General features: G+C 38.9%; 1 protein-coding gene across 1 annotated transcript in view; it reads right to left on the bottom strand.

Moving 5' to 3' along the window:
• RPGRIP1 (RPGR interacting protein 1) overlaps positions 1-24,278 on the bottom strand; it is a 162,519-nt gene that overhangs the window by 8,610 nt on the left and 129,631 nt on the right. Inside the window, 1 exon segment of the mRNA XM_049705479.1 lies at positions 17,378-17,475. Coding sequence (XP_049561436.1) covers positions 17,378-17,475 — 98 coding nt within the window.

The raw sequence follows: 24,278 nt of genomic DNA, 5'->3' as shown, positions 1-24,278 counted from the left end.
CAAGTCAGTGTCGTGACACTAGCAAGGAGTCAGTCCAGGGTGGCCCTATAGCCACAGTTCTCCCTTTCATCTGTGAGTGCCCTCAGGGCTGCTTCTCTCCTCCAGGTCGCCAGGCCAATGTCCTCACTTCTCCAAATCTGCCCCCCACCACCCATCTTTTCTTCCCTTAGGAAGCAAGCAGAGCTCCTGTGCCTTCTCCTAGGAAGTTCAGTGGGCAATATTTCTCAACAAATCTGCATCAAAATAATCTGGGTGCTTCCTAAAAATAAAGACACTTGGGCTTCCCTGGTGGTGCAGTGGTTGAGAGTCCGCCTGCCGATGCAGGAGACACTGGTTCGTGCCCCGGTCCGGGAAGATCCCACATGCCGTGGAGCGGCTGGGCCCGTGAGCCATGGCCGCTGAGCCTGCGCGTCCAGAGGCTGTGCTCCACAACGGGAGAGGCCACAACAGTGAGAGGCCCGTGTACCGTGAAAAAGAAAAACAAACAAACAAAAAACCGTAAAAAAAAAGAGTGGCAGGTTGGATCAAAAACAAAACAAAAAACCAAGAACCTACAATATGCTGCTTAGAAGAAATGCACATCAGGATGAAAGACACACACAGAATGAAAGTGAGAGGATGGAAAAAAGATTGCATGCAAACGGAAACAAGACAGTGGGGGTAGTGATACTCATATCACACAAAACAAACTTTAAAACAAAGTCCAGGACTTCCCTCGTGGCTCAGTGGTTAAGAATCTGCCTGCCAATGCAGGGGACACAGGTTCAAGTCCTGGTCCAGGAAGATCCCATGTGCTACGGAGCAGTTAAGCCTGTGCACCACAACTACTGAGCCTACTCTCTACACCCCGCAAGCCACAACTACCGAGTTCGTGTGCTGCAACTACTGAAGCCCGTGCACCTAGAGCCCATGCTCCGCAACAAGAGAAGCCACCGCAATGAGAAGCCCATGCACTGCAACGAAGAGGAGCCCCCGCTTGCTGCAACTAGAGAAAGCCTGTGCGCACAGCAGCAAAGACCCAATGCAGCCATAAATTAATTAATTAATTAATTTAAAAAACAAAGTCCATAAAGAAAGACATAGAAGGACATTATATAATAATAAAGGTATCAATACAAGAAGAGGATATGACACTTATTAACATTTATGTGCCCAATATAAGGGCACCTAAATATATAAAACAAATACTAACAGACATAAAGGGAGACACGGACAGGAATACAATAATAGTAGGAGACTTTAACACCCCACTGGTATCAAGAGACAGATCATCCTGACAGAAAATCAATAAGGCAACAGAGGTCCTAAGTGACACAATAGACCAGTTGGACTTAATTGATAATGTACAGGACACTACAGCCAAAAAAGTTAGAATACACATTCTTTTCAAGCATGCATGGAACATTTTCTAGGATAGACCACATATTAGGTCACAAAACAAGCCTCAACAAATTTAAGAGGATAAAAATTATTTCAAGCATATTTTCTGACCAAAAGGGTATGAAACTAGAAATCAACCACGGAATGAAAAACGGGAAAAGAATGAACACAAGGAGACTAAACAACATGCTACTAAAAATCCAATGGGTCGAAAATGAAATTAAAGAAGAAATCAGAAAATACCTCAAGACAAACAACAACCTTACACAAGCACAACCTTACAAAAATCTATGGGATGAAGCAAGAGCGGTTCTAAGAGGAAAGTTCATAGTAATACAGGCCTTCCACAATAAACAAGAAAAATCTCAAATAAACAACCTAATGTACCACCTAAATGAATGAGAAAAAGAAGAAGAAACACAACCTAAAGTCAGCAAAAGGAAGGAAATAATAAAGATCAGAGAGGAAATAAAATACAGATAAAAAATAAAATAAAAAAACCCAGAGCTGGTTTCTTGAAAAGATAATCAAAACTGACAAACCTATGGCCAGGCTCACCAAGAAGAAAGGAACCAAATAAACAGAATAAGAAATGAGAGTGGAGACATAACAACTAATAGCACAGAAATACAAAATATTCTAAGAGACTACTATAAACAGTTGTATGCCAACATATTGGACAACCTAGAAGAAATGGACAAGTTTCTAGAAACATACAGCCTGATAATATATGAATACATATAGCTGATTCATTTTGTTGTACAGCAGAAACTAAAACAACATTATAAAGCAATTATACTCCAATAAAGATATAAAAATAAATAAATAAATAAAAAATAAGAACAAAAAAACACATAAAAATCAAAACTTTTATTTCATGCTGGAGTCATCAATGAAGCAAACCTAGGGGCACAGTAAAGATCCTGGTCATAGCAACCTACTGGTTTGTGGTAGTCACCTCTAAGATGGTCCCCAATGATCCTCACCTCCTACATACCCTCCTACGTTGAATAAGACTGACCTTGCTACAAACAGGATACTGTGGAAAGGAAGGAGTGTGACTGCTAAAGCTGGGTTGGCAAAGACGTTGTGACTTCTGCCTTGCTTCCTCTTGGAGCCTTCACTCTGACTGAAGCCAGCTGCTGTGTCCTGAGGACACTCAAGTAGCCCATGGAGAGGGAGGCTCAAAAGGTGATGAACTGAGGCCTCCTACCAACAACTAGCACCATGTGAGGGCACCATCTTGGAAGTAGATCCTCCAGCCCCTGTCAAGCCTCTAGATGACTGCAGCTCCAACTGACAGCTTGACTGCAACCTCCCAGGACACCCTGAGCCAGAACCACACAGCAAAGCCACTCCCAGTTTCCCGACATTAAGAAACTGTGTGAAAATAAATGTTTGCTGTTGTTGTAAAAAGAGAACAAGGGCTTCCCTGGTGGCGCAGTGGTTGAGAGTCCGCCTGCCGATGCAGGGGACACGGGTTCGTGCCCCGGTCCAGGAAGATCCCACATGCCGCGGAGCGGCTGGGCCCGTGGTCCATGGCCACTGAGCCTGCGCCTCCGGAGCCTGTGCTCCGCAACGGGAGAGGCCACAGCAGTGAAAGACCCATGTACTGCAAAAAAAAAAAAAGAGAACAAAAACAAACAAAAAAACTGAGTCAAGAACAAACAGATGATTTGAACAGACCAATCACTACAGTGAAATAGAATCTGTAATTAAAAAAAAAAACTCCCTGCAAACAGAAGTCCAGGACTGGATGGCTTCCCTGCAGAATTCTACCAAACATAAAAAGCAGAACTTACACCTATCCTTCTCAAACTATTCTAAATAATTGAAGAGGAGGGAACACCCCCAAATTCATTCTATGAAGCCACCATCACCCTGATACCCAAACCAGACAAAGACACTACAAAAAAGAAAATCACAGGCTAATATCTTTGATGAATATAGATGCAAAAATCATCAACAAAATATTAGCAAACCAAATCCAACAATACATATAAAGGATCACACACCATGATTAAGTTGGATTCATTCCAGGGTAGCAAGGATGGTTCAACATACTCAAATCAGTCAATGTGATACACTACATTAACCAAAAAAAAAAAAAGACAAAATTACATGATTATCGCAACAGATGCAGAGAAGGCATTTGATAAAATTCAATATTCGTTCATGATAAAAACTATCACTAAAGTGGGTATAGGGGGAGCATATCTTAGCATGATAAAGCCAATTATTACAAACGCACAGCCAACATACTATTCAATGGTGAAAAGCTGAAAGCCTTCCTGCTAAATTCAGGAACAAGACAAGGATGTCTACTCTCCCCACTTCTATTCAACAAAGTATTAGAAGTCCTAGCCACAGCAATCAGGCAAGAAAAAGAAATAAAAAGTATCCAAATTAGAAGGGAAGAGGTAAAACTCTCACTATTTGCAGATGACATAATACTCTATATAGAGAATCCTAAAGTCTCCACATAAAAACTTTAGGAATAATAAATGAATTCAGTAGGGTGGCAGGATACAAGATTAATATACAGAAATCTGTAGCATTTCTTTACACTAACAATGAGATATCAGAAAGAGAAAGTAAAAAAAATCCCATTTAAGATAGTGTCAAAAAATAAAATATCTAGGAATAAACTTAGCCACTGTGGAAAACAGTATGGAGGTTCCTCAAAAAACTAAAAATAGAACTACCATATGACTGAGGAATTTCACTCCTGGGTATATATCTGGAAAAACCAAAAGCTTTAATTTGAAAAGATATATGCACCCCAATGTTCATCATAGCAGCATTATTTACAGTTGCCAAGATATGGAAGCAATGTAAGTGCTGATCAACAGATGAATGGATAAAATGATGTGGTGTATACACACACACACACACACACACACACACACACACACACACACACAATGGAATACTACTCAGCCATAAAAAAGAATGAAAAATTTTCATCTGCAACAACATGGATGGAATTGGAGAGTATTATGCTTAGTGAAATAAGTCAAAGACAAATATTGTATGATAGCACTTATATGTTAAATATTAAAAAAAAGTGGGGCAGCAATCAAGATGGTGGAGTAGTAGGATGTGAAGCTCACCACCTCCCACAAATATATTAAAAATACATCTACATGTATTAATAATTCTCACAATATGTCTACTGAATGCTGGCAGAAGACCTCAGACTTTTGAAAGGGCAAGAAAATCTCCATGTAACCAGGTAGGACAAAAGAAAAAAAGGAAGTGAGAAAGGAATCGGGATGGGACCTCCCTCCTAGGAGGGAGCTGTGAAAAAGGAAAGGTTCCCGCACCCTGGGAAATCCCCTCACCAGCGGGGAGATCAGCTGGGACAGAGCTTCAGAGCCTCAGAGAAGAATGCAGCAACCAGTTTTCAGCAGCCAGAATGGAGAGAGACCTGCACAGTCAGTGCCACCGCCCTGCACTCCCCAGCCTGAGATGTGCATCTGCTGGTGCGGATTGGGGCTGGGTGCTGAAGCTCAGGCTTCGGATATCAGACTCAGAGAGAGGACTGGGGTTGGCTGTGTGAAAACAGCCTGAAGGGGCTGGAGTCTGGTGTGACTGCAACTGAGGGTGTTCGTGGAACAAGCCCAGGCCACCTTAGAGGACAGGTGCCATTGTTTGGGGGGTGCACGAGGGGAGGGGTGGGACCCACCATTGCAGGCTTTTTCCCTGCATGTGCTCTCAGGCGGTAGGACACCACCTACACGGGCTCCAGGAGTGGTCACGAGCAGCTCCTGCACCCATCACGTGCTCCGGGGATGCACATAAGCCACCACGGCCACCAAGAATCCTAGGACTGAGCACTGCCACATCTGCACACCCCCTATCAAGGGGATAATGGCCTGCACATGCTGAGGGAAGAGGCAACAGATATCCATATTGAAACAGCCCTTGCACCAAAAATATTAAATCCACACAGCTACACAGGAACGCTTCCACATAAGAATAGCCCTCCAAGACCACAGTAGATAATTGTTTCTCCTAAACTCACAGAGCAAGAGAAATGTAAGTAAAATGAAGAAGCAGAGGAACCACCTCCAGTTTAAAGACCAAGAAAATTCCCCTGAAAGAACAAACAATGAAACAGACCTCTTTGATCTAATAGACACTGGTTTCAAAAAGGGGTACTGAAGGCATTAAGAAAGGCTACTGACAGAGATGCAGAGTACTATAAGAAGGAACTAGAAACTATAAAGAGGAACCAAGAAAAATCAGAAAACTCATTGACTGAGATGTAAGCTGAGTTAAAGGCAATAAATAGCAGAATGGATAATGCAGAAGAACGAATAAGTGACTTGGAAGATAGAATAATGGAAATCACTCAATCAGGACAGCAGACAGAAAGCCAAATGAAAAAAATGAAAGCAATATAAAAGACCTATGGGATAATATAAAGCATGCCAACCTACGCATGATAGGAATTCCAGAAGGGGAAGAAAGAGAAAAGCGGATCGAAAATGTATTTGAAGAAATTACGGCTGAAAACTTCCCAAACCTAAACAAGGAAACAGATATCCAGGTACAGGAAGCATGGAGGGTCCCAAACAAGATAAACCTAAACAGACCTACACCAAGACTTTTTTTTTTCCTGCGTTGGGTCTTCGTTGCTGTGCACGGGCCTTTTCTAGCTGCAGTGAGTGGGGGCTACTCTTTGTTGCAGTGCAGAGGCTTCTCATTGTGGTGGCTTCCCTTGTTGCAGAGCACGGGCTCTAGGCACGTGGGCTTCAGTAGTTGCGGCGGGCTTCAGTAGTTGTGGTGTGCAGGCTCAGTAGTTGTGGCGCACAGGCTTAGTTGCTCTGCGTCATGTGGGATCTTCCCAGACCAGGGATCGAATCCATGTCCCCTGCATTGGCAGGCAGATTCTTAACCACTGCACCACCAGGGAAGTCCCATGACATATTATAATAAAAATGGCAAAAGTTAAAGATAAAGAGGATTCTAAAGGCAGCAAGAGAAAAACAAACAGTTAATTACAAGAGAACCCCCATAAGACTATCAGTTGATTTCTCTATAGAAATGCTGCAGGCCAGAAGGGAGGGGCAAGATACATTCAAAGTTCTGAAGGGGAAAAATCTGTAACCTAGGATACTCTATCCAGCAAGGTTATCATTCAGAATAGGAGAGATAAAGAATTTCTCAGACAAACAGAAACTAAAAGAATACAGCAATACTAAATCTATTCTAAAGGAAATATTGAAAGGTCTTCCCTAAATAGAAAAGAAGTAAGAATCTAAAGGAAAGAGAAAATAACAATTGGAAAGTAAATCACTTAAATAAGCCAGTACACAGATATTAAAAAAATAAAAAAATTTCTGTGAAAGTGATGATAACCACAGTGAACAGCAAAAGTATGAACATGAAAATGTAAAAGAGGACATGAAAATCATAAAATGTGGGGAGTAAAATGAGAAAATGTAGATTTTGTTTTCAGTTCCTAGAATGTGTTTGAGCCTATATGACTACTAGTCTTAGGCAAGTAGAAATAGGATGGGGTTAACATACCTGAAAAACAGGGTAACCACAGATCAAAAACATACAATAGATCCACAAAAACCAAAAAGAAGAGAACATAAGTATAATAGAAAAGAAAACCATCAAACCACAAAAGGAAAAAGAAAGGTACAAAGAAGAAGTATAAAATCAACAGGAAAATAAGGTTTAAATGGCAATAAATACATATCTATCAATAGTTACCTTAGGGACTTCCCTGGTGGCACAGTGGTTAAGAATCTGCCTGTCAATGCAGGGAACATGGGTTTGAGCCCTGGTCCAGGAAGATCCCACATGCTGCAGAGCAACTAAGCCTGTGCGCCACAACTACTGAGCCTACGCTCTAGAGCCTGCAAGCCACTACTGAAGCCTGCATGCCTAGAGCCCATGCTCCACAAGAAGAGAAGTCACTGCAATGAGAAGCCCATGCACCGCAACGAAGAGTAGCCCCACTCACTGCAACTAGAGAAACCCCGCATGCAGCAAAGAAGACCCAACGCAGCCAAAAATAAATGAAAATAAATAAATAAATTTATTTTCAAAAATTACCTTAAATGCCAATGGATTAAAAGCTTCAATCAAAAGACAAAGAGTGGCACACTGGATAAAAGAAAACAAGAGCCTACAATATGCTGCCTACAAGATACCCACTTTAGGGCAAAGGACACACATAGACTGAAAGTAAAGGGATGGAAAAAGATGTCTCATACAAATGGAAATGAAAATAAAGTGGGGTCGCAATACTCAGACAAAATAGACTTCAAAACAAAGGCCATAAAGAAAGATAAAGGACATTGTATAATGATAAAAGGATCAATACAAAAAGAGGACTTTACACTCATCAATATATATGCACATAATATAAGAGAAACCAAATACATAAAACAAATACTAAGAGACATGAAGGGAGAAATTGACAGGAATACAATAATAGTAGGAGACTTTAACACCCCACTCACATCAATGGACAGATCTTCTAGACAGAAAATCAATAAGGCACAGAAATTCTAAATAATACAATAGAATAGTTAAACTTAATTGATATTTTCAGGACATTACATACCAAAAAAACCAGAATATACATTCTTTTTTTCTTTTTAAAATTATTTATTTTATTTATTTTTGGCTGCGTTGCTGCACGGAGGCTTTCTCCAGTTGCGGCAAGCGGGGGCTACTCTTCTCTACGGTGCATGGGCTTCTCATTGCAGTGGCCTCTCTTCTTGTAGAGCACGGGCTCTAGGTGCATGGACTTCAGTAGTTGTGGCTCGCAGGCTCCAGAGCACAAGCTCAGTAGCTGTGGCACACGGGCTCAGTTGCTCCGTGGCATGTGGGATCTTCCCAGGCCAGGGCTCGAACCCGTGTCCCCTGCATTGGCAGGGAGATTCCTAACCACTGCACCACCAGGGAAGCCCTAGAATACTCATTCTTTTCAAGTACACATGGAACATGCCCTAGGTTTGACCACATACTAGGGTACAAAAAAAGCCTCAATAAATCTGAGAGTTTAGAAATTATCTCAAGCATCTCTTCAGACCATGATGGCGTGAAACTAGAAATCAACCACAGAAAAAGAAATGAGAAAAAAATGATCACAGTGAGATTAAGCAACATGCTACTAAAATAACCAATGGGTCAATGATGAAACCAAAGAGGAAATTAAAAAATACCTTGAGACAAATGACAATGAAAACACAACCATACAAAATTTATGGGATACAGCAAAAGCAGTTCTTAGAGGGAAGTTCATAGTGATACAGGCCTTCCTCAAAAAATAAGAAAAATCTCAAATAACCAACCTAACCTACCAGCTAAAAGAATTAGAAAAAGAAGAACAAATAAAACCTAAAGTCAGCAGAAGAATGGAAGTAATAAAGATTGGAGAGGAAATAAATAAAACAGAGATTAAAAAACAGAAAAAAATCAATAAAACCAAGAGGTGGTTCTTTGAAAGGGTAAACAAGATTGACAAACCTCTGGCCAGGCTCATCAAGAAGAAAAGAGAGAGAACCCAAATAAAGAAAATAAGAAATAAAACAGGAGACATAACAACTGATACTGCAGAAATACAAAAAATCATAAGGCAATACTATGAACAACTATATGCCAACAAATTTAACAACCTAGAAGAAATGGATAAGTTTTTAGAAATACACAGCCCACCAAAACTGAATCAAGAAGAAACAGATAATTTGAACAGACTGATCATTAGAAGTGAAATAGACTCTGTAATTTAAAAACTCCCTACAAACAAAAGTCCAGGACCAGATGGGTTCACAGGCGAATTCTACCAAACATGCAAAGAAGAATTTACACTGATCCTTCTCAAACTCTTCCAAAAAATTGAAGAGGAGGGAAAGAATCCTAAAGACATTCTATGAAGCCACCATCACCCTGATACCAAAACTAGACAAAGACACCACCAAAAAAGAAAATAACAGGCCAATATCTTTGATAAATATAGATGCAAAAATTCTCAACAAAATATTAGCAAACCAAATCCAATAACTCATAAAAGACCATGACCTCATCATACACCATGACCAAGTGGGATTCATCCCAAGTTCACAAGGATGGTTCAACATACGCAAATCAATCAGTGTGACATACTACATTAAAAGAAGAAAAGAAAAAAACCAAATGATCAATAGATACAGAACAAGCATTTGACAAAATTCAACATTCATTCATGATAAAAACTCTTACCAAAGTATACAGGGAACATATCTCAACATAATAAAAGCTATTTATGACAAACACACAGCCAATATAATACTCAATGGTGAAAAGCTGAAAGCCTTTCTACTAAAATATGGAAAAAGACAAGGATACCCACTCTCACCTCTTATATTCACCATAGTATTGGATGTCCTAGCCACAGCAATCAGACAAGAAAAAGAAATAAAAGTTATCCAAATTGGAAGGAAAGAGGTAAAATTGTCATTATATGCAGATGACATGATACTATACATAGAAAACCCTAAACATTCCACACAAAAACTACTAGAACTGAAAAACAAATTCAGCAGGATAGCACAATACAAGAGTAACATTTGGAAACCAGTTGCATTTCCTTACACTAACAATGAAATATCAGAAAGAGAATGTAAAAAAGCAATACCTTTTAAAATAGCACCTGCAAAAATAAAATACTTAGGAATAAACCTTACTGAGGAGGTGAAAGACTTATACACTGAGAACTATAAAACATTAATAAAGGAAATTGAAGATGATTCAAAGAAATGGAAAGATATCACATGCTCTTGGATTAAAATAATTAATATTGTTAAAATAGCCATACTACCCAAAGCAATCTACAGATTTAATGTATTCCCTATCAAATTACCCATGACATTTTTCACAGAACTAGAATAATCCTAAAATTTATATGGAAACATAAAAGACTCAGGTTTGCCAAAGCAATCCTGAAGAAAAAGAACAAAGCAGAAGGCATAAACCTCCCAGACTTCAGACAATACTACAAAGCTACAGTAATCAAAACAGTGTGGTACTGGCACAAAAACAGGCATATGGATCAGTGGAACAGAATAGAGAGCCCAGAAATAAACTCACACACCTACAGTCAATTAACCTTCAACAAAGGCAGCAAGAATATACAACAGGAAAAAGTCTCTTCAGCAAGTGGTGTTGGGAAAGTTGGATAGCTGCATGTAAATCAATGAAGTTAGAACACACCCTCTCGCCATACACAAAAATAAACTCAAAATGGCTGAAAGAGTTAAAATAATACATGACATCATAAAACTCCTAGAAGAGATCATGGGCAAAACATTTCTGACATAAATCGTACCAATGTTTTCTTAGGTCAGTCTCCCAAGGCAATAGAAATAAAAACAAAAATAAACAAATGGGGCCTAATCAAACTTACAAGCCTGTGCCCAGCAAAAGAAACCATAAACAAAGCAAAAACACAATCTACAGAATGGGAGAAAATATCTGCAAACAATATGACCAACAAGGGCTTAATTTCCAAAATATACAAACAGCTCATACAACTCAACAACAACAACAAAAACAACCCAATCGAAAAATGGGCAGAAGACCTAAATAGACATTTCTCCAAAGAAGAAATAGAAATGGCCAATAGGCACCTGAAAAGATGGTCAACACCTCTAATTATTAGAGAAATGCAAATCAAAATTACAATGAGATACTACCTCACACGGGTCAGAATGGCCATCATTAAAAAGTCTACAAATAACAAATGCTGGAGAGGATGTGGAGAAAAGGGAACCCTTCTACACTGTTGGTGGGAATGTAAGTTCGAACAGCCACTATGGAAAACAGTATGGAGGTTCCTCAGAAAGCTAAAAATAGAATTACCATATGATCCAGCAGTCCTATTCCTGGGCATATATCCAGACAAAACTCTAATTCAAAAATATACATGCACCCTTATGTTCATAGCAGCACTATTCACAATAGCCAAGACATGGAAGCAACCTAAACGTCCATCAACAGATGAATGGATAAAGAAGATGTGGTACATATATACAATGGAATACTACTGAGCCATTAAAAAGAATGAAATAATGCCATTTGCAGCAACATGGATGCAGCTAGAGATTATCATACTAAGTAAAGTAAGTCAGAAAGAGAAAGACAAATACCATATGATATCATTTATATGTAGAATCTAAAATATGCCACAAATGAACCTATCTATGAAACAGAAACAGATTCACAGATATAGAGAACAGACTTGTGGTTGCCAAGGGGGAGAGGGTTGTGGGAGACCTGGAGTGGGAGGTTGGGGTTAGCAGATGTAAGCTATTATATATAGAATGGATAAACAACAAAGTCCTACTGTATAGCACAGAGAACTATCTTCAGTATCCTATGATAAACCATAATGGAAAAGAATATAAAAAAAGAATGTATATATATGTATGTATAACTGAGTCACTGTGCTGTACAGCAGAAATTAACACAACACTGTAAATCAACTATACTTCAAGTAAAGAAAAAATTTTTTAAAGTTAAACTAGTGAATATACGAAAAAGGAAGAGACCCACAGACATAGAGAACAAAAGTGGTTACCAGTGGGGAGAGGGAAGCAGGGAGGGGCAAGATAGAGGTAGGGGATTAAGAGGTGCAAACTACTACTAAAATACATAAGCTACAAGGATATATTGTACAACCCAGGGAATACAGCTAATATTTTATAATAGCTATAAATGGAGTATACCTTTTAAAAATTGTGAATCACTGTTGTACACCCAAAACTTATATAATATTGCACAACTATACCTCAATTTTTTAAAAAAGAAAAACTTTTTTCAAAAAGAAAAATGAATGTTTCAGAAGAATACAGACCAAAAATGTTTTGAAAAATGGGGGAAACTGGGTGAAGAGTATATGGTACCTCTCCGTACATTTTTTGCAACTGTTTACAAATCTGTAATTATTTCAAAATAAAAAGCTTTTTAAAAGAATAATATGTACAGTTCATATACAGTTTAATGTCATTTATTTAAAGCAAAAAAGACTAATACAAAACAAAATGAATGTTAAAGTTTTTTTTATGATCTGAAAAGATGTACCTCAAAATTCAAAACAATGGTTTTTTTGGGGTGGTGGGGTGGGAGAGAGGCAGCAGGGATTATAGGTAATGGTCAGTAGAGATTTAGCTCTATCTGTAATATTCTAGTTTATAAAAGAAAAATGTATTCTTACCTTACTTGCAACTAATCCTGGGACAAATGATCAGAAATCCATATCAAGTTTACTCTGATAACAAAGGTGAATTAGGAGGATGAATAAAATTAAAATTTGAGCAAGGTACACATGGAGGCTTTATTCATTCCTATTAGATTGAACTATATGAAATTGACAATAGTCCATCATTTTTCATCTATAAAAGTGATAATTTCATATGGCTTGTTATGGACTGAATATTTGTGTACCCCTCAAATTTTGTATGTTGAAACCCTAATCCCAATGTGATGGTATTTGGAGGTGGGGCCTTTGGGAGGTAATCAGGTCATGAGGGTGGAGCCCTTGTGAATGGGATTAGTGCCCTTATAAGAGGCCAGAGAGCTGGCTTGATCTCTTTCTGGCACATGAGGACACAATGAGAAATTGGCAGTCTGCAACCTAGAAGGAGGCCCTCACCAGAATCGGACCAAAAGAAGTAAATTTCTGTTGTTTATAAGCCACCCAGTCTGTGGTACTTCATTATAGAAGCCTGAATTGACTAAGATATGGTTCAATCTAATATTTTTCTTTGCTCCAGAATCCTTTACATGAGCTGGTTCCGTTATATAATCTTATTGGGACTGAACAGCAAATATATATATATATATATATATACACACACACACACATATATATTTATTTATTTATTTATATTTATATTTATATATACACACATATATATAATTAGTAATATTAACCATACTAACAACTGAAATATATATTAACTCATTGCTAGCAGAGCCCCTAACAGCAGTTAGTTACGCAGCATTAGTGCCAGACAGACAGCTCCCTTTGGCTTATTCAGGTGTGCTAGATAATTTGGGGGTGGGGGGTGGGCAGATTTCCTAAAACTAATTAGCATACATAAGGGGTCAAGACATTTTCAACCCCTGAAATTAAGAGTATAAGAAAAAAGAATAAACTTTGAGGTCCTTGATATACACTACGGCTAAAAGACAGTAACCTGAGGCCACAGAGCAATGGAAATGATTGCTCCCTTCTCATTAGGAGCTGTTAAGAGGGGGAAGGGAAAACTTATATGGTCCACTCAGAGTGGGAGATTGATTCCTGAGACCAGGAATGGAACTTCATCTGGAGGAAACCATATGGTTTGGGTTAAGATCATTTTCTGGGGATTCTTGAAAGATAAGTACAGAAGGCCTTTAGGAACCTTGTGCTAATTAACAGAGCCTCCTGCGGAACAGTTCTATACATATCCCATCATACAGGAACTGTTCTAATTCTGGACTAAAAGACAGGGAGTTAAAGACCCAAATGTACTATGATTGTTTTGCTCTTTTAGCAGTACAAGAGAAAGACATTTCGTAAAGGTCTTCCTTAAGTCATACTGTTCAACCTATTCAATTGACCTGGCAGGTAGAAGGGAAATGACACCCCTCTGCCTCAATCCTCTCCCCTTAGGGCCTAGTCCTTCCTTGTAGGGGCCACTACCAGATCATAGAAGCTTGCATTTAAGAACTAGCGTATTTCATGGGCTTCCCTGGTGGCGCAGTGGTTAAGAATCCGCCTGCCAATGCAGGAGACAGGGGTTCAAGCCCTGGTTGGGAAGATCCCACATGCCGCGGAGCAACTAAGCCCGTGCTCCACAACTACTGAGCCTGTGCTCTAGAGCCCGCGAGCCACAACTACTGAGTCTGTGTGCCGCAACTACTGAAGCCCGAGCGCCCTGGAGCCCATGCTCCGCAACAAGAGAAGCCACCGCAATGAGAAGCCCGCGCACCACAACGAAGAGTAGCCCCCACTCGCCACTAGAGAAAGCCTGTGCACAGCAACGAAGACCCAACGCAGCCAAAAATAAATTAAAAAAAAAAAAGAACTAGCGTATTTCAGAGAAGACAGACTGCTGCCACCATCAACATCATCATCACTATAATCTGGTGCTTAATTTGTCTCAAGTCCTGTATTAAACCTTTATCACACATTACCTTATTTAAATCTTGCCACATGGCTATAAGGTGGGCATACTTCATATTACCACTTTACAACCCCATTGTTCACAGCACCACTATTTACAATAGCCAAGACATGGAAGCGACCTAAATGTCCATCGACAGATGAATAGATAAAGATGTGGTATATATGCACAATGGAGTATTAGCCATAAAAAGAATGAAATAATGCCATTTGCAGCAATATGGATGAATCTAGAGATTATCATACTAAGTGAAATCAGACAGACATACAAATACCATATGGTATCACATATATGGAATCTAAAATATGATACAAATGAGCTTATTTACAAAACAGAAATAGACTCACAGACATAGAAAACAAACCTAGGGTTACCAAAGGGGAAAGGGGGGGAGGGATAAATTAAGGAGTATGGGATTAGCAGATACAAACTACTATATATAAAATAGATAAACAATGAGGACCTACTGCATAGCACAGGGAACGATATTCAATACCTTGTAATAACCTCTAATAGAAAAGAATCTGAAAAAAGAATATATATAACTGAATCACTTTGCTGTACACCTGAAGCACTGTAAATAAACTATACTTCAAGAAAAAAAAATATCACCACTTTACAGATGAGGAAACAGAGTCTAATAGAGGTTCAATAACTTCCCCAAAGCGGCATAGATATTAATAGCAGAGACTGGATCTAAACCACTTCTGTCTAAAACACATTTCCATGCTCCTAAACACTACACTCTCTTGCCTCCTCCTTTACCCTGGTTGACTCCAGGCACAAAAGGGACAGAGCTCACGTACTGCCTCTGGACCTTCAACTCCTTCCATCTTTCGTGCCCAGCTATTTTGAAATACAAAAAGGATTGAGTATGAGGCAGAAAAGACAGGGCTGGGCCCAAGGACAGCCTATACACCTCCTTGTTTTGCACTTAATGAGACCATGACACATGGAGAAATGGCATCTAAAACAGAAACTTTGTAGCATCTGAACAAGAAACACTGACCATGAAAACCATGGCGCATGCCCAATAAAAATGCAGATTGCCAATGACCCTGTATGACCTTCCCGTGTGGTTGACTAGTAAGGGAAAATTTAAGGGAAAACAGTTCTTAGAGCACATGTACAGTGGCTCCAGGAGACAAAGGCGTAAGACTGGGAGCTGATGCAACCTGGTGCAATCTAGGCCACACCTCAACCGTCCTCTCAATGAATATTCCACCCCTAATCAAAAAGACCCCGCCCATTCAAAGGGCTAAGAAAATAAGATAAAAAGGGGATCAAAAAACCTTGTGGTATGCTCCGCACTTGTGAGGATGCCTGCACTCTTCTTTGAGTGTGTAACGTTCACTTCAGCCTCAATAAACTGCTTTTTTTTTTTTTAAAATTTTTATTTATTTATTTTGGCCGTGGCACACAGCTTGCGCCATCTTAGTTCCTTGACCAGAGATTGAATCCGGCCACGGCAGTGAAAGCGCCAAGTCCTACCACCGGACTGCCAGGAAATTCCCCTGCTTCTTTGTTCTCTTTGCTCCTCAGCCTGCGTGTTTTTTTCTCCTTTGTATTCTGTGTTCCTTGCCCAAATTCTTTTGGACAAGTTGAACAAGAGTCTGGACTTTTGATAAAGCTTTTCTGCTATCAAGTATATGTGTGTCTGTGTTGTAAGTTTAATTTGATAACAACACTAATTTTTACTAAGTGGGATCAGTTTTCATATTTAGTTTATCCAGCAACATTTTTAGGTACACAAAAGTTTTCTAACAGAAGATCTTATTTAAGAGCCTTTAATTTAGGGTAATATTTTTAACGTCATCTGTCTGACTTGTAGTTCCAAAATTTGCTGACCAGCTGACTGCTTTTTGGGTTGATCTGAGATGTGCACGGTTTAGAAACCTTAACTCAAGTTCCAGTTCTTTCAGTAACTACTGCTACAATGCTGGACATATCACTTGGTTTTCTTCACCTTTATGATCTCTAAGGTGTTACTGTCTAGTTCTAATTCTATGGCTCTGATCTGTCTTACAAACATTTCTCAAGATATTAATTACAAAATGTCTAAAAAAGATATAACAGATAAAAGTTCAGAAAATTAACCCTATGCTTTTCTTTACTGTTTCTAATTAAGCTCATAATCCTCAGTTAGATTTTAATCTTTCATTCAGCCACTCATTCAACAAATATTTATTGAGTGCCTACAAATGTACCAGGGAGCATTCTAGCAGCTTGAAAGTGATCGTTTTCTACCTCATTTAAAACCCCACAGTATTCCAATACAATGACTGTGAGTATATCTGTGGATATTTATTCATAGATTTGTGTGTGTGTGTGTGTGTGTGTGTGTGTGTGTATCCTCAATTAGTTCCAAAGCAGATCTGAGGTCGAAATGTTTAATAAATAATTGTAATTAAAGGTTGAGTAAAAACCTTCAGAAACTGAATGATCTCTTTGAGCCCTCCCACAGAATCCTTCTAGCCTCCACCTCCCAAAGTAAACCTGCTCTCTTTAGGTAGATTTAAAGAAAGGGGCATCACTTAGGCTGGGGTGAATCACCATATACAATGAAGGAGGCAGGCAAGGGATCCAAATGGGAGAGAGAAGTGTTGAAGTCAGTCCTTATTTATACCAAATCAAGAAAATGATCCTTTCATCTGCCTGTAGTGACTTCCATTCACTTGCAACACAAATCTAAATAACTTGAATTTCCTATCTGGTTCATTAAATAAAACTGGATTTGAACGTCACACACATGGCCATTAAGCACACTGTCATTACTTACAATTCTGGCTGACGCACAATGATTACCCCAGTATACTTACTGCCTTAGGACATTTCTGAGATACAGGTGTTACTATCTCATCACTATCTGTAGTTTGTGCTTCACTGACTTCAGAAGCTTGTTCACAGGATTCTTTATCTGCCAGAGAAGAGACTAGAGTTACAGAACTGTTTTGGAGTACCCTGTCTAGCCCAGAAAAGACCCAGTACCTACATCTTCAATCTTCTGTTTAGTTACTAGTTCTGAATACCTAGATTTTGGCTGTAATCACTAGAAACAAACCTTTTTTAAAGTTTCACTTATTCAGAAGCTTGCCAAACACACAGGGTTCACTTCTGAAAAAAGAAAGGGAAGGAAAGAAGGTAGGGAGGTAGAAAGAAAGTTTTGTCCTTTTAGGGGATGGAGAAAATTACCAAGCCAAGGAAAAACAGTGCAATCAGGGTGTAGCAAACGGTATTTTACAAAGACAGCGTCAAACAATATCTCTCATCCCACATGCTCTCTTTTGTACAATGTGATCTTGATACTCCTAATACTTTTTTTTTTTTTTTTGCAGTACGCAGGCCTCACACTGTTGTGGCCTCTCCCGTTGCGGAGCACAGGCTCCGGACGCGCAGGCCCAGCGGCCATGGCCCACGGGCCCAGCCGCTCCGAGGCATGTAGGATCCTCCCGGACCAGGGCATGAACCCGTGTCCCCTACATCGGCAGGCAGACTCTCAACCACTGCACCACCAGGGAAGCCCCCTAATACTTTTTTTAAGATAGGTATTTTTATGTTTATATATATATTTATTTTTAGATTTTTATTTTATATTATAGTTGATTTACAATGTTGTGTTAGTTTCAGGTGCACAGCAAAGTGATTTATGTATACATATACATAAAAAGGATCTTTTTCAGATCCTTTTCCCATATAGGTTATTATAGAGTATTGAGTAGAGTTCCCTGTGCTCTACAGTAGGTCTTTATTGATTACCTATTTTATATGTAGTAGTGTGTATATGTTAATCCCAAACTCCTAATTTATCCACCCTGCACCTTTCCCCTTTGGTAACCATAAATTTGTTTTCTAAGTCTGTGAGTTTGTTTCTGTTTTGTAAGTTCATTTGTATACTTTTTTAGTATATCGCTTATATAAGAGTTATAATATGATATTTGTCTTTGTCTGCCTTACTTCACTTAGTATGATAATCTCTAGGTCCACCCATGTTGTTGCAAATGGCATTATTTCATCCTTTATTATGGCTGAGTGATATTCCATTGTATACATATACCACTACTGAGCCCGTGTGCCACAACTCCTGAAGCCTGCGTGCCTAGAGCCTGTGCTCCACAGCAAGAGAAGCCACCACAATAAGAAGCCCACGCACTGCAACAAAGAGTAGCCCCCACTTACCACAACTAGAGAAAGCCCGTGTGCAGCAATGAAGACTCAACACAGCCAAAAATAAATAAATTAATTAATTTTTTAAAAAAGAAAGAAAATACATCTAAATATGAAACAATTTTCACAGAAAACCAACAGGAAACTGCCAGAAGATCTCTTATAGAACTAAAGCTTCAAGAAAGATCTCCATGTAACCAGGTAGGATAGGGGGGAAAAAAAAAGAAAGGCGTCAGGATGGGACTGGTGCCCCTGGGAGTGATCTGTGATGGAGGGAATGTCCACACGGGCTGGCCCTGGCCCTGGGGAGGCTTCTTGCCTGCTGAGAGGTCTACTGGGACAGACAGAGGGCTGGAGGGGCTTAGACTCTGTTTGCAAGGACTGTGCTTATGCTGGCTTGCTAGCAATCAGGGTGGAGAAAGACCAGGGCTGATGGCTGCTGCCTTGTCACACTTCCCTGACCAAATCGTGTGCTGGGAGGGCTGCTAGTACATGCAGCAGCTGGGTGCTGAATCTCAGATGGATGGACCCTGGGAGAGGACTTGGTCTAGCTGTGCGGAGACAGCCCAGAGGGCCTTGGGTGTGGTCCAGGCAGAACCTTGGAGGTGATTATCAGCACACTGATGGGGGGGGTCTGGCCATAGTGGACTTTGTTGGCATGCACACTGGGTGGTGCCACAGAAACGAATGTCTCAGGTGGAGAGCCCCTGGGGAGGAGTAGGCAGCAGTTGTTTCTTGGCAGTAGTGCTCCAGCTTCATTCACCCCACACAGAAGCTTAGAGCCGGCTCTGGGGCAGATAGGCCCTGGGAGAGGCCTGCTACAGAGGCAGCCCAGGTTGCAGGTGGCAGCACAACCACCTTGATTCCTGCAGCCACAGTGCCTTGGCCCCCAGCACCAGCCCACTCCACACCATAGCCTAGCACTAAGTCTGGTACAAATGCAACAGAGAAAGGGTTGTGACCTTGGGTTGATTCTGGTCAGAATCATGGATGCCTGCACCAGTGGGACATAGGTTTGCTGTGACCGCATGGGCTTTACATGCTTCGGTGGTCACCTCCTTTGGGGCAGGGCACACACTCAAGGGCAACGGACCTTATCGAATACGACCCTCAAGGCTTCTACTCCAACAACTGAGGAGTGGACCCTACCCCTGACAGGGCTGTTACAGCCATAGAAAAAAGAGGATGCCCCACCCCAAATCCAGGGGAGGCTCTGGACACCACAACACAAATCCCACCCCCTATTAAAAGGATAACGGCCAACACACTCTGAGGAAAGGTGTGGCTAGCATCCATGCAAAAACCAGTCCTCACAACAAAAATACTGGACTCACACAGTCTACACACAGATGCTCCCACATAAAAGTACCCCTTCAAGACCACAGTAGATAACTGTTTCTCCTAAATTCATAGAAACAGAGAAAGTTAGGTAAAATGAAAAAGAAGAGGAACTACTCCCAATTAAAAGAACAAGAAAAATCCCATGAAAGAACAAATAATGAAACAGACCTCACCAGTCTACTAGACCCTGAGTTCAAAAAGGAGGTAATAATCATGCTAAAGGAATTAGGAAAGATTATTAATAGAAATGCAGATCACTGTAACAAGGAACTAGAAACTATAAAGAGGAACCAATCAAAATAAGACAACTCAATTGCCAACATAAAAAACAATATAAAAGCAATGAATAGCAGACTAAATAATGCAGAAGAAGGAATAAGTGATCTAGAAGATAGAATAATGGGAATCATCCAATCAGAACAGCAGATAGAAAGACAAATAAAAACCAAATGAAAGCAACATATGAGATATATGGGATTATTCAAAGCATACCAAACTACACATAATAGGGGTTCCAGAGGAGAAGAGAGAGAGAAGGGGATCAAAAATGTATTTGAAGAAATTCTGGCTGAAAACTTCCCAAACCTAAAGAAGGAAACAGATATCCAGGTACAGGAAGCACAGAGGTTCCCAAACAAGATGAACCCAAACAGATCCAGACCAAGACATATTATAATTAAAATGGCAAAAATTAAAAATAAAGAGAGGATTCTAAAGCCAGCAAGAGAAAAACAAAGAGTCAGTTACAAGGGAACCCCCATTAAGGATATCAGCTGATTTCTCTGCAGAAACTGTGGGCCAGAAGGAAGTGGTATGATATATTCATAATTCTGAAAGGCAAAAACTTGCAACTTAGATACTCTACCCTGCAAGATTATCATTTAGAACAGAAGGAGGAAGAAAGAATTTCTCAGACAAGAAAAAACTAAAGAATACAGCAATACTAGACCTACCCTAAAGAAATATTTAAGGGTCTTCTCTAAATAGAAAAGAAGAAAGAATCTATAGGAAAGGGAAAATCACAATAGAAAAGGCAAATATATAAAAGGATTGAAGATCACTTAAATAAGCCAGTACATAGACTAAAAACAATCAAAAAATTTTTGTAAAAGTGATTGTAACTCTAAATAACAGCAAAAGGATAAACATGAAGATGTAAAATAGGGCATCAGAATCACAAAATGTGGGAGAGGGGAGTATAAAAATGTAGATCTTTCAGAATGTATTTGGACTTCTTTGACTATCAGTTTAAAACAAATAGATGTAGTTATGGGTCAACATACTAGAAAACCAGGGTGACCACAAACCTAAAACATACAATAGATTCACACAAAAATAAAAAGAAAAGAACTCAAGCATAATACAAAAGAAAACCATCAAACTACAAAATAAAAAACAAAAATAAGAAGAAATAAATAAAGAACTGCAAAATCCACTGGAAAGCAAGGTTTTAAATAGCAATAAATACATATCTATCAGTAATTACTATAAATATCAATGGACTACATGCTCCAATCAAAAGACATACAGTGGCAGACTGGATAAGAAAAACAAGAACCTACAATATGCTGTCTACAAGAGATTTACTTCAGGGTGAAACACACATAGGCTGAAATTGAGCGATGATAAAAGGTATTTCATGCAAATAAAAATAACAAGACAGGGGTTAGCAATACTTACTTCAGACAAGAGACTTTGAAACAAGGTCCATAAAGAAAAACATAGAGGGACATTATAATAATAATAAAGGGATAAATACAAGAAGAGGATATGACACTCATTATCATATATGCACCCGATATAGGAGCATCTAAATATATAAAACAGATACTAACAGAGATAAACAAAGAAATGAGTACAATAATAGTAGGAGAGTTAACACCTCACTGACATCAACGGACAGACCATCCAGACAGAAAATCAAGAAAGCAACAGAAGTTCTACACGACACAACAGACCAGTTGATTTAACTGATATCTACAGGACACTACATCTAAAAGAAAAAAACCCAGAATACATATTCTATTCAAGTGTGCATTAAACATTCTCTAGGATAGACCACATACTAGGTCACAAAACAAGCCTCAACAAATTTAAGAAGGTAGAAATTATTTCAAGCATCTTTTCTGACCACAAGGGTATGAAACTAGAAATCAACCACAGAAAGAAAAACAGGAAAAGAGTAAATACATGGAGACTAAACAACATGCTACTAAAAAACCAGTGGGTCAACAATGAAATCAAAGAGGAAAACAGAAAACATCAAGACTATGAAAACACAACCTTACAAAATCTACAGGAGGCAGTAAAAACAGTTCTAAGAGGGAAGTTTATAGTGATACAGACCTTCCTCAAGGACAAGAAACATTTCAAATAAACAACCTAACCTACCACCTAAAAGAATTAGAATAAAAAGAAAAAACAAAAGCCAAAGTCAGTAGAGGGAAGGAAATAATAAAGATCAGAGAGAAAACAAGTAAAATAGAAATTTAAAAACCAATAGAAAAACATCAGTAAAACCAAGAACTGTTTTTTTTAAAGATAGATAAAATCAAGAAACCTCTAGCCAGCCTCACCAAGAAGAAAAAGGAGAGGACCCAAATAAACAAAATGAGAAATGAATAAGGAGAAATAACAACTGATACTGCAGAAATACAAAAAATCATAAGAGACGACTATGAACAGTTATATGCCAACAAACTGGACACCTAGAAGAAAAGGACAAGTTTCTAGAAACATACAGCCTGACAAAACTGAGTCAAGAACAAACAGATAACTTGAACAGACTGAACAGTAGAAGTGAAATAGAATCTGTAATAATAATTTTTAAAACTCCCTGCAAACGAAAGTCCAGGACTGGATGGCGTCACTGGGGAATTCTACCAAACATAAAAAGAACTTACACCTATCCTTCTCAAACTATCCAAATAATTGAAGAGGAGGGAACACTCCCAACTTCTTTCTAAGAAGTCACCATCATCCTGATGCCAAAACCAGACAAAGATGCTACAAAAAAGGAAAATTACAGGCCAATATCTTTGATGAATATAGATGCAAAAATCAACAAAATACTAGCAAACAGAATCCAACAACACATTAAAAGGATCATACATCATGATCAAGTTGGATTCATCCTAGGGCCACAAGGACGGGTCAAAATACACAAATCAACCAATGTGATACACCACATTAACAAAAATAAAGACAAAAACCACATGATTATCTCGATAGGTGAAGAAAAAGCATTTGATAAAATTCAATATTCATTCATGGTAAAAACTCTCACCAAAGTGGATATGGAGGGACCATATCTCAACATAATAAAAGCCATTTATGACAAACCCATAGCCAACATAATATTCAACAGTGAAAAGCTGAAAGCCTTCCTGCTAAGTTCAGGAACAAGACAGGGATGCCCACTCTCACCACTTCTATTCAACATAGTAATAGAAGTCCTAGCCACAGCAATTAGACAAGAAAAAGAAATAAAACGTATCCAATTTAGAAGGGACAAGTTAAAACTATCACTATTTGCAGATGACATAATACTCTATACAGAGAACCCTAAGGTCTCCACACAAAAACTATTAGAGCTAATAAATGAATTCAGCAAGGTAGCAGGATATAAGATTAATATACAGAAATCTGTAGCATTTCTTTACACTAACAATGAGATATCAGAAAGAGAAAGTAAAAAAAAAAATCCTGTTTAAAATCATGTTAAAAAAATAAAATACCTAGGAATAAACTTAACCAAGGAGGTTAAATATCTATATGCTGAAAACTATAAAACACTAGTAAAGGATACTGAAGATGATTCAAGAAATGGAAAGATATTCCACGATCTTGGATTGGAAGAATTAATATTGTTGAAATGGCCATACTACCCAAAGCAATCTACAGATTTAATGTAATCCTTACCAATATACCCATGACATTTTTGACAGAACTAGAACAAATAATCCTAAAATTTATATAAAACCTCAAAATACTGAGAATTGCCAAAGCAATCCTCTGGAAAAAGAACAAAGCTGGAGGCAGAACCCTTCCACACTTCAGACAATACTACAAAACTACAGTAATCAAAACAGTGTGGTACTGGCACAGAAACAGACATATAGACCAATGGAACATAATAGAGAGCTCAAAAATAAACCCACACAACTACAGTCAATTAATCTATGACAAAGGAGGCAAGAATATACAATGGAGAAA

This window comes from Orcinus orca, chromosome 2 (genome assembly GCF_937001465.1).
Source record: "Orcinus orca chromosome 2, mOrcOrc1.1, whole genome shotgun sequence".
Classification (NCBI taxonomy): Eukaryota; Metazoa; Chordata; class Mammalia; order Artiodactyla; family Delphinidae; genus Orcinus; species Orcinus orca.
The sequence above is the reverse complement of the archived record's forward strand: the minus strand, read 5'-3'. Positions and strand labels throughout refer to the sequence as shown.